This window comes from Neomonachus schauinslandi, chromosome 13 (genome assembly GCF_002201575.2).
Source record: "Neomonachus schauinslandi chromosome 13, ASM220157v2, whole genome shotgun sequence".
NCBI classification, from domain to species: Eukaryota; Metazoa; Chordata; class Mammalia; order Carnivora; family Phocidae; genus Neomonachus; species Neomonachus schauinslandi.
This window is the reverse complement of record NC_058415.1, coordinates 26,545,108-26,557,506: the sequence shown is the minus strand read 5'-3', so window position 1 is coordinate 26,557,506 and position 12,399 is coordinate 26,545,108. Positions and strand designations below refer to the sequence as shown.

At 36.3% G+C, this 12,399-nt stretch overlaps 1 protein-coding gene and 1 pseudogene across 2 annotated transcripts in view; one reads left to right on the top strand and one right to left on the bottom strand.

The window, feature by feature from the left end:
* The window catches only part of NAA35 (N-alpha-acetyltransferase 35, NatC auxiliary subunit), a 97,240-nt gene that overhangs the window by 69,550 nt on the left and 15,291 nt on the right, over positions 1 to 12,399 (bottom strand). Inside the window, exons 4-6 of the mRNA XM_021677949.2 lie at positions 11,298 to 11,412; positions 8,064 to 8,138; positions 7,288 to 7,455 (exon numbers count right to left, since the gene is read on the bottom strand). Coding sequence (XP_021533624.1) covers positions 7,288 to 7,455; positions 8,064 to 8,138; positions 11,298 to 11,412 — 358 coding nt within the window. The remainder of the gene's footprint in view (positions 1 to 7,287; positions 7,456 to 8,063; positions 8,139 to 11,297; positions 11,413 to 12,399) is intronic.
* Positions 8,842 to 10,626, top strand: LOC110569990 (annotated as a pseudogene). The gene has a single exon (XR_002479700.2). The product of XR_002479700.2 is annotated as a serine/arginine-rich splicing factor 10-like (transcript).

The following is a 12,399-nucleotide window of genomic DNA, read 5'->3' as shown; positions in this document are numbered from 1 at the left end:
ATCTTATTTTTCCTTCCCTTCCCCTATGTTCATCTGTTTTGTTTCTTAAATTCAACATGAGTGAAATCATATGGTATTTGTCTTTCTCTGACTGACTTACTTCTCTTAGAATACACTCTAGTTCCATCCACATTATTGCAAATGGCAAGATTTCATTCTTTTTGATGGCTGAGTAATATTCCATTGTGTGTGTGTGTGTGTGTGTGTACACACACACACACACACATATATATACACACATACTACATCCTCTCTATCCATTCATCCATCAATGGACATCAGGCTCTTTCCATATTTTGGCAATTCTCATTAATATTTTATAAATGATTATATACTGAAATATTATTTTAGATATACTGGGCTACATAAAATGTTATAAAAATTTCACCCATAGGCTACTAGAACATTTTAAATGATGTATATGGCTTGCATTCTGTATCAGACAGTGTTGGCTTAGAGAATGAGATGACAAACAAGAACTAGTGAGGCAGGAAATCAGGGAAAAAGAGCATCTTGGATTTTAAAAGCCAAGAAAATAACTTGTTTCAAGTATGGACTCCATGTCCAAAATCTGATGACCAATCAAGTTTAAGACCAAATATTAACCAATGGGTTTAGCAACAGTGAGGTCTTAGATGACCATGACGATGGAAGTTTTGGTGGATTACTATTCAAAGCCTGACTGGAGTGGATTTAAGAGAGAATGGACACCTCTTAAGGATTCTGGCTGAAAAGAACTGCATAATATGGAGCAGAAGCTAAAGTTATGTTATGCCAAGAAATGGTATTTTTAAGATGGAGGAAGAAAAGCCATGCTAACATGCAGATGGGAATGATCCAGTAGAGGGGCAAATTCATTATGCAAGGGACAGAGGGGAGAATTGCTAGAGGAATATTTTTTAATAAGACAGGGTATGGAATCCAATGCACAAGCAGAAGAGATCACCCTTAGATAAGAGAGAAGGTTCTTCTAGATAGCCAGAAGCCAAAGAACACAGAGCACCTGTGCAGGTAGGTGACATTACTTCCATTTATTTAGTGCAGTAGGAAGGTAGGTTTGCTTCAAGTGAGGATGGTGAAAGTGTCAGAAGTCTGAGAGAGAGAGTGAATGACGTAGGGAAGGAGCCTGCTTGAAGTTAGTGGTGATGAACTGAAAGTAGGACCAATCAGTGTGAATGTATTTTTCTCTAGTCACACTGAGATGTGCAAGTATAAAGACACAGTAGATAGAGGGCTAGACTCAACGAGAATTGAGGTACAATAAGGCAAGAGAGACAGAGAGCTAAAAGCGTAGGCAAGGGAGTAACTGTAATGAAGGAAGATGGATTTAAAGTGAGAAAAGAGAGTCAAAAGGGTAATGACAGTCAAAAAGTGATATAATAAACTGGAGTCCAAGTAGGGGTGAACTGCAGGAGTCAGAACACAAGCAACATAGAAATACGTGGTGGTCTGAGAATAGGATACTCCAAACTGAGATCAGTAAAGGGTTGTAATGACCAAGCCTAAAGTACAGTCATTAAAAAGAAAAATCCTAAAAATTTCCAAAGAAAAAACATGGGTCACATATAAAATATCAGGACGGCAACACTAAAATTAAGAGTCATTGGAATAATGCCTAAAAAACTCTGAGGAAAATGATTTTCCAACCTAAAAATCTATTACAACCAAACTTTTAATCAAGTGTGAGAGTAGGGAAGACATTTTCAGACATGCAAGTTCTCAAAAAACAATTCCCTCCCTGTCTCTGCCCATGGAACTGGAAATGCTATACCACACAAATAATAAACTAAGAAAAATAAATGAAATCCAGATAACTAGAAAACTAACAACAAAGAAAGGGAAATGGAATTCCCAGGAGAATAGAACCTGGGATCACAGCTGCACAGTGGACCTAGAAGGCAACTGATCCAGTCTGAAGCTAGAGAATAAAGGAGCTAAGAAAAAGAACTTTAAAAAATATATAGACTGACAGACTATCTCATTATGTTTCATAATAATGGGAGGGGAAGAATCAAGAAGTACACAGAAAACTAAGCAAACCAAAAAGAAGCAGTTATCACCTTCAAGAAAAATAAAAATTTGTATAAGAAAGGAAATGTATGCTTACACCACTCTGGCTCATCTGTCATTAGCATTTATACAATCACAGTAATGTCAACACTGAATAATGACTTAACCAAAACCGAATTACTATTGGGGTACAGGAGGGGGTAATATGTGAATGCCAGTTATATACTAAAAATGTGCTGACATATCCTAGTTAAAAATTGTTAAAACTGTATAAAATTGTATAAATTAACTGTATAAAATTGTTTATATCTAGAAATGAAAATATAAGTCTATTATCCAAAATATGGAAATAAATAGTGGGAAAAAGCTAAACAGAATTTAATATTATTACGGAATGAGTAAGGAAAGAACAGAGAACTACAATTTTCCATCTTACATCCTATGGGCTACTTGATTTTGCATAATATATACAGGTATTATTACTTTTTATTAAAACACCCACTCCAGGAAAAATTTTCAAAGAGCAAAACTGAACATGACCAGATTACCTACTTTTAAGATGGTAGCTAAGTGGTAGTCAAGTAGAGAGTGGCCTAGAGGGAAAGACTGGGCCAGAAAGAAAAGTGCAGACACTCTCTCGAGAACCTAAATCCGAAGCTGACAAAAGCTCAAACTAAAGCAGGAACAATGAGAGAAGGAAAAGCTTCAAAAGATTGAAGACACTTGCAAGGTAAAAATAAAAGATTTCAATTAGATAACCCTGTAGATACCATTCTGCAAGATGCAGAATGCAAGAGGATCAGTGGCTTGATAGGGGAACACTGGTTCCCATTTTGCACATGTATACAAAATATTAAGAAAGACACATGTCTCTAGTTCAGGAGTAAAAACAAAGCAGAGACAACATCTGAGGACAAAATATACCAGCACCTAGGAACTGCAGATGCAGCCATTTCAAAGAAATGATTTGTTTATTACAGTTTATTCTTATTCATTACCAGGTCTCTTAAGGACTTTCAGTAGGCAATCAATTCTTTTTCTAATTATAAAAACAAGACATACTCATCTGGAAAAATCTGAAAAGTTTACAGAAACAAGAAAACACAATTTTTCCAGCCCAAGAGCTTTATACTTCTTTCCAGTCTTATTTTTACATAGTTGGTTATACTGTGTGCTGCTTTCCTAACCCTTTAAAGTATACACTCTCCCGTGTTTTAAAGATTTTATTTGAGAGAAAGCACGCGCGCACAAGAAGGGGGGAGGGGCAGAGGGAAGAGGGAGAAGCAGGCTCCCCAATGAGCAAGGAGCCCTTCTCGGGGCTCGATCCCAGGCCCCTAAGATCATGAACTGAGGCAAAGGCAGATGCTTAACCCACTAAGCCACCCAGGCACCACAATCCCCCATGATTTTAAACACTGTTTTCACTATCATAACTCTATATAATAAATTATGTGTAATAAATTATCCATAATTTACTTCAAGCAAACCCTAATGGTGACATTTTGGTTGTTGCCAACTTTCACTATTAAAAACTGATTAAAGTGTTTTCGCATAAAGTATCCACATTTCTAATCATTTAAGGCTGAGTTCTAAAGATGAATTAGTTTCAGCTGTGCTAATGCATACTCCCACTAATAAAAACCAAATGACAACTTACTGCATCTTTACCAATACTGAATATTCATTTAAAAATATATTTGAGGGCGCCTGGGTGGCTCAGATGGTTAAGCGTCTGCCTTCAGCTCAGGTCATGATCCCAGGGTCCTGGGATCGAGTCCCACATCAGGCTCCCGGCTCAGCGGGGAGCCTGCTTCTCCCTCTGACCCTCTCCCCTCTCATGCTGTTTCTCTCTCACTCGCTCTCTAAAAAATAAATAAAATCTTTAAAAAATATATATATATATTTGATAGATGAAAAATGAATTATTTTAACTGTATTTCTTGGATGAACTGAGACTAAATTTTTAAATGCTATGGCCATTTATTCCCCTCCTCCATGAGTAAGCTGTTTATTTTACTGCCTATTCATCTGGGCTTCAGTATTATGTTTTATTTGAATGAGATCTTAACACAGAAATATAGACTATTTTTGTTATCTAGATTTTTTTGAAAAAAATTTTCTATCAGCTTTTTCCTATTGGTACTTTCCTTTATGATTTCTCCCATTTGTAAGTCCTTCATCCAGAGAATATGCAGAATTTCAATTATAATTACTTACAGAAAAATTTTCATTTACTTTTAAAACAAACTCACTCAGGCACATAATAAAAATTCCAAAAGCACAAACAAATATATCCCAACCCTCAAGATTCCAGTTATCTTACTATAATGAAGATTTAACTACTTCCCATTTTAAAAAAGAAACCTATTACATACTTCTCTATACCTGACTTATTTTATTTTGGAGGTCTAATCTTACTTGTACACATAAACCTACCTCCTTCTTTGTAAAGGGTGCATAATACTCCACCATATGAAGGTAGCATCATTTAACAAGTCTCCTATTGATGGACATTAAGGTAGTTTCTAGACTTTCATTACTACAAACAAAACTACAATTAATGTCCTTGTACATAAATCTTTGTACACAGCACAGATTTGTAGAGCAAATTCCTAAAAGTGAACCAGCTGTGGTAAGTCATACATTTTAACTTACGATATTACCAACTGCTCTTTAAAACAGTTGTGTGAGTTTATAATACCATAAAAATGTTTGAGTCTTGCTTACAGTGAAAACCTGAGCCCTGACTAATAAATGTGGGGGGGGGAAGGTGCTAAGGTGAGAAAATCATCATTTTGCAGCCATCACAGTGAAGATTAGTCCACACAAGCATCAGTGGATGCTAAATCTAGGGGAAAGATTTTAATGAGCAGGATATTTGTATGACCTTAAAGAGTTTCCTTATGGAAGGCTTATTACATGCCAGGAGAGAAAACAGTAACCATATCAGAAAACACCCTGGAACAAAATAACATCACCACTGAGGGGGCAGATGCATACTGTATGCCTCAGCAGTGACACCAGGAGGAGGACACAATATCATTTACATCATATTCCTACCAGGACTGCATATTCTAAATGTAATCAGGAGAAGAAACACACAAACCCCAAGTGAGGAACATTATTAAAAAAGACAAACCAGGAGAGGCCTGTGTTCTCCAAAAACATCAATGACATGGAGACAAAGAAAGGCAGAGGAACTGCTATAGACTAAAGGATACTAAAGAGGCAACTAAATGCAGGACGTGATTCTAGACTGGATCCCGAACCACAGGGAAAAAAAAAAACAGTAAGAAGGATATTACTGGGTCACCTGACAGGAACAGAATATGGAGAGTGGACTGTTATTACAAATTCACTGAGGTTGATAATTGTGCTGTAGTTGTGTATGAAAGTACCTTTTTTTCTTAGGAGACGCACACTGAGAAGTGTTTGTGGGGAGAAGGTCATAATGTATGCAACTTACTCTCCACCGATTCAAGGAAAAAACATACATACCTGAGAGAGAAATTGAGAAAGTAAATGGGACAATGGATTAATAGCAGCTGAATCAAGGTGAGGGATATATACTGTTCTTTGTGCTGTCACTATAACTTGTTAATTTGAAATTAAAGATTAAAAAGAGGGAAGCAATGACTATTCGTCTCTTTCTCACACACACAGCACATGTTGAGTGCCTGTTTCTCACCCTCATCGATAAGTACATTACACAAAATTTCTAATCTTTGCCAATAATGGGTAAAAAATGGTATCTCAGTTTTAATCTGCATGTCTCTTAAGTTACATATCTTATGTTTAAAGGCCATTTCATTTTCTATAAACTACCTTCTGTCTTTTTAACAACTTTTTTTACACTTAAAATATTTCATCTATCTGCAATTTATTTTGATGTTGTCATAGACTGAATCTTTGTGGCCCCCCAAAATTCATATGTAAGTCCTAACACCCACTGTGATAGTATTAGGAGGTGGGGTCTCAGGGAGGTGATTAGGTCATGAGGGCAGAGCCCTCACGGATGGGATGAGCGCCCTTATAACAGAGACCCAGAGAGCTCCTGTGCACCCTGTGCCAAGTGAGGACTCCGTGCAAGGATAACCGTCTAGGAACCAGAAGGCAGGCCCTCACAAGCCACCGAAGCTGCTGGTGCCCTGATCGTGGACTTGTTAGTCTCCGGAACTATGAGAAATAAACTTCGGTTTACAAACCACTCCATCTATGGTATTCTGCTATAATAACCCAACAGATTAAGGGAGACATAAAATGATAAGTTAATTTTCAAGGGTGCTAACAACTACTATAGCCCTATTTGCTAAATGAATCCTTTCTCTGCCCTAGGATTAGGATTTTTGATGTCCTTTGGGTGTGGTGTGAGAATGTAAGTATTTAATAATATATATATCTCTTCTCACTTAACGTGAACTAATCTTTTTAAAATTTTCATGCAAATGGGTAAGATTTTCCATGATACCCACAGCAATTAAAATAAGTAGCTACCTAACCAATGAGTGTGTAAAAAGTAGACAGTATCTCATACACAACTCACAAGCTGTATATTCAAATGTGAAGTCATATTAGCTGTATTATTCTCACATTATTAATACAAATTTAGAAAAGCTATACATATTATAGACTGAACCACTGTAGGAGACTAAGATATTTATTTTGGATCAGTAACAGTGTTAAAAAGAAACATAAGTTTCAACAAAAGGAAGAATTAAAAATACCTATCAATAATTTTAAATGCTATCATATTTCCCCTTAAAATTATTAGTGCCTGAAACCTTATTTTTTCTCATAAGGAGAAAAACATCTTTCCATGTCTAAAACTCACAACACTTCCTCAGGGCAAAGTACTTTGTACAAACTGGAAGAATATGTTTATACCCTAAAATATTCTTTATACGTTTGTTTTCCTTAGCTCCCTCTTAACCAAAGAAAGTACAGCACTTCTGTGTTATAATTTATAAGAGACTTGAGGGAAGAAGCTGTGTCTTCTATTTTCTTTGTGAATTCCCACAATACCCAGAACAAAATACTCTGCACATAATGGATACTCAATGAATGGTACTGACGGAAAGAACATATACTGAAACTAAAGTTCTTTCTCCGAACTCGTTCACTTCAGCCAATATATTCGTAAACAGCACAGCATCACTTTTAAAAACTGTTTTTAACTATATTTGTTGATAAAAATATATATCATATGATCATTTAAATATATCACAATTAATAAAGTGGTCAATGAGCTTCAGGAATTCTCATATTACAAAATCTTACCTCTTCGAAAACAGCAGCTTTATTTACTTTTTCCCTTGCAATGTCACAGATTTTCAGGATTCCCAGAGCAAAAGCTTTCATGGCAGGATCTTCTATAAAGTCTGGATTGTGAATGTAAAGGCACGTAAATACTGTCTGTGCCAAGGAATGGCCTTCTAACCATGTTATCTATAAAGAAATAAATATATGTGTATGTTTAAGACAACACAGAGAGCCTGCAAAGTCTAAATTGACCCAACAGTCAAGGGCTAGACTGCCACAGACCCAAATAAATGTACTATTAATCATGGCATTTCAAAGATGATTAAAGGGAAAGTCAGAAGAGACAATAGAATTACAATTCACTTTCACTGACTAAAGTTTTTCAAGAATCATTACCATAAATACGATTAGCTATCTAATGGAAGCATTCTTATATAGAATTCAGTTTGCAATATACTTGGAGATTAATGAAATTAGAATGCTGCCTTACATACCATCCAAAAGTAATCAATTCCACAATGGAGTCAATCAAAATCCATAAGGTAGGGAATTCACAATTTTAGAACTAACTAGTCCTTAGCCACTCATTTAACTTTTCTTTTTCATACTCACTACTAGTAGAGACTACTACTACTACTACTACTGCTAGTCGAGAGCATCACATCCCACCTAGATTACTGCAAGAAACTGCACAAGTTTTCCTGCCTTCTGTCTCTAAGTCAATAGCCCCCAACCAGGAAACTTTCTGGGAAGTGACAGTTTTTAGATTAACCAAGTGTTATTTCAACTCTTACCAAACAGCAAAAACAAGTATCCATTATCCCTATCAATTCAGGCAAGGTGAGGTCTTTAATTTTAATGGTGCCATCCTAAAAATGAGGAGAAATGGGACATATGAGAAGTTTTTTTTACAAATTTATGGTTTCTATGTCAAGTAGCATTTTCTCTTCCAAAAATTAGATTTTAAAAATAAAAATTCTAGAACTATATCATCACCTGATAAAAACTAAGATACCAACTCTGTATTCGATCTTCAATAAGAAAAATCAAAGCCTCTTAATTTGAAACAGACTAAAGGCCTTTACAAAGAAACAAAAAGTCAAACCAACAAGTAGATCTTCAATAAAAAAAAAATCAAAGCCTCTTAATTTGAAACAGACTAAAGGCGTTTACAAAGAAACAAAAAGTCAAACCCACAAGTATTTAAAAAACAGTTCAAATTAGTTTTAAGCATTAATAAACAATAATCATTTTAGGATCAAAACTATTTACAAAGAGAAAAGTAAACTTTAATTATTTGAGAGAGAGAAAGAACGTGCATGTGCACAGGGTACAGGGAAGGAGAGGGAGAGAGAGAACCTCAAGCAGACTCCCCAGTGAGTGTGGAGACCAATGCAGGGCTCAATCTCATGACCCTGAGATCATAACCTGAGCCAAAATCAAGAATCAGATGCTTAACTGGACTGAGCCAGCCAGGTGTCCCAACCAAACATTTTTAAAAACCCTTCCCTTCGGATCCGCGGACGGTTTACTGAGCCCGTTAGTACCCCTGCCGAGACTCACGTCGCCGTCATGTCCCGCTACCTGCGCCCCCCCCAACACATCTCTGTTCGTAAGGAACGTGGCCGACGATACCAGGTCCGAAGATTTACAAAGAGAATTTGGTCGTTATGGTCCTATAGTTGATGTGTATGTTCCACTTGATTTCTACACGCGCCGTCCAAGAGGATTTGCTTATGTTCAATTTGAGGATGTCCGTGATGCCGAAGACGCTTTACATAATTTGGACAGAAAATGGATTTGTGGACGCCAAATTGAAATACAGTTTGCACAGGGGGATCGGAAGACTCCAAATCAAATGAAAGCCAAGGAGGGGAGGAATGTATACAGCTCTTCACGCTATGATGATTATGACAGATACAGACGTTCTAGAAGCCGGAGTTATGAAAGAAGAAGATCAAGAAGCCGGTCCTTTGATTACAACTATAGAAGATCTTATAGTCCTAGAAACAGGAGACCGGCTGGAAGACCACGGCGTAGCAGAAGCCATTCCGACAATGATAGACCAAACTGCAGCTGGAATACCCAGTACAGTTCTGCTTACTACACTTCAAGAAAGATCTGAGAAAGCGGAAAAAGAACCAAAGAAGGGCAGTTCAAGCGACCAAAGGGTGGGTGGAAGGTGCTGCAGTATGAATACTGTACGAATATTTTGACTCTGGTCTGAAAAGATAAAAGAATGTTATCGAAACTACATGGAATAATTGAAGTCCCTTCAAGTTTGAAAGTAAGCATTTTAGGACAAATAAAAGGAAATTCAACTTTGTACTTGTGGAAACTAATCCCTAAATCTGAATAGGTTTATATTGATTCATGGGTAACAGGTCCATAATAAATGAATGGAAACTAGGATGTCTGAATATCAAGGAAGACAGCCATAGTCTCTTACAGTGCCTCTGTTGGTCTGTCTCAAACGGAAGTGGGTGAGAAAAGGCATGGTCCAATATAAACTTTTTCTTGGTTGTCTCTTAAAGTCAGTTCCATTTTTGCTATTGGCAAATCTTGCCTTTGTTTATTCCAGTGCCAGTGTTTTTCTGCTTAATGATTTGCTTTGTTGGCATCTAAGTTTATTTACTTGTATGCCATGTGCAGTTTACATCTTCCTTATGTTCTCTTTCCCAGGTAAATTCCAGTTGTAATACTTGACATCTAGCTAAGAGGGTCCATCTTGTCTCACCTCTGTCCTAAGTCAGTATATTCAGCAAACATTTATTTACTGAGCCCTTACTGTGGGCAAAAATTGTACTGGGTAATTGGGGAGAAAATTCACTTACTTAATGTCTACTGAGCACAATCTAGTGAATCATTACAGTATGGCCTCATTGTTTTGAGGTGTATTCTAACTGTTTTACACCATTCATATCTTAATGTAATTATAAAACCCAGAATACTATCAAAGATAATTTTGTGATTATCTGCCATTTAAAAGTATCCAGTATTTGTTTGCATCCCATTAATACAAATAATGAAAAAATGTTTTAATCTGTAATAAACTGATTTATTGTGCAGTGACTGTAATATACTAGAGTTATATTAAATTGTTAACTCTGCCTCCTCAAACACATATTAGGAAATAATCCCCAAAATAAGTATTTAACTTTGCATTAGATATAAAGGAGACTCTGGGTGCTATAATTAGATTATTTTGAGGCAGACAGAGAGCTGTTATCCCAACTGATTTAGTATGTTCTGTAATTGAGAAAATGTTCACCAGATTATACTTTTTAGTGATTTACATGTACATTTTATAGGGGACATGTTCTGTGTATAGTGAATAAATAACTTTTATAGTATCACGAAAAAAAAAAAAAAAAACCCTTCCCTTAACTATACTACTTGTAAATTTTGTTTAGCAAATCCTTCCTCATAAAATATGCAAAATTAAACTCTGTGTCAACTATGAATAAATTTGTAAGTCAATCCTCACAGTTAATTTCAAATTCACAACCACAAGCACCTTGCTTAATGTATTAATACATAAAATTTAATCCCTTAACCAACTACCCTGGTATTTGAATATATACTGAAATGCTTTCAAAAATTAATGAACAGGGCACCTGGGTGGCTCAGTAGGTTAAATGTCTGCCTTCGGCTCAGGTCATGACCCTGGGGTCCTGGGATTGAGCCCTTCATCGGGCTCCTTGTTCAGCGAGGAGTCTGCTTCTGCTTCTCCCTCTCCCCCGCCCCTCTCCCCACTCGTGCTCTCTCTTACTCTCGGTCTGAAATAAAATATTTAAAAAAATTTAATAAACAGACGCACAAATTTAGAGCAAGCTTGTAATGAAGACTTTGAACAATTTACAGATTTTACAGATTTCAAAAGAGGTAACTAAAGGTTATAACCAATTTTTATTTATATACCTGAGATAATCTTAAAAAATTATACTTTAATATGCCAAGTTTGATTTTCATTGTTTTAACATATGAAATAACAAATGATAAAACACAAAAAGCACAATGGTAATTACCTTGATAGCTTGTTCAAAATTGAGAACTTTTCGATTAACTTGGTTTCCAATCATGCCAGCATCCATCTTGGGATCCATCATTTCAATGGCAGACATGGCTTCAAAAAGGCCAAATCTGCAAATAAAAAAATTGACCAAATTGTTTTTGAACCAGTTAAGTTTATCCAGATTCCCACAATGATATAAAATTACAGTGCTTTAAATAACTATGGTATTCTATGTATTTAGTCTTCCCAATTTGCTACCACTTCTATTTCAATTAAATAGAAACATAACATAAAAATTATTCCATGTATTTGTCACTCAAATTATTTTACATGCACTGCGGGGGAGAAAAGAAAACAAAAAATGTTTTTTGTTTTTCCTTCAAAATGTTGCACATTAGAAATTTTGGAAAAAAGATCAACTGATCTATAATGGATTTCACTTTGCCTTCTTTAAATAATTTTCTCTACTTAATGTTGGAATAATCATCATTTTCTTTAGATCTTGAATAATAGTAATAATCTGGCACATTACTGTCTATAATGCCCAAAGTTCTGGCAATAACATAATGAAAAATAATCCAGGAATCCTCTTATTTGTGGCTGGCTTTTATGGCTTATTAGCCATAAAAGCAGATAGTTGTGATGCACTGTGGAAAAGCAGATAGTTGTGATGCACTGAGGACTAGTTAGTAAGCATATCGTTAATGGAGAAATGCCTCAAAAAAATGGGACAGGAACAAAAAAAGCTTAAAAGAAAGTCTGACAGGTGATGAAGCTACTGACTTCATATTTTGCTTAGTCTAAGCTATTAGATTACCAGGAAAATCAAGACATCTACCTTGCTACACTAAATCATTTCTCAGAAAGGCAGCAAGACATCAAAACCAGCTTTAAGGAGACAGACTCTTCCCTGCAATCCCTCAAATCTCTTAATGCTTCAAGATAATCTGACAAGATCGGGGCGCCTGGGTGGCTCAGTCGGTAAGCGTCTGCCTTCGGCTCAGGTCATGATCCCAGAGTCCTGGGATCGAGCACCGCATCAGGCTCCCTGCTCTGCTGGAAGCCTGCTTCTCCCTCTCCCACTCCCCCTGCTTGTGTTCCCTCTCTCGCTGTCT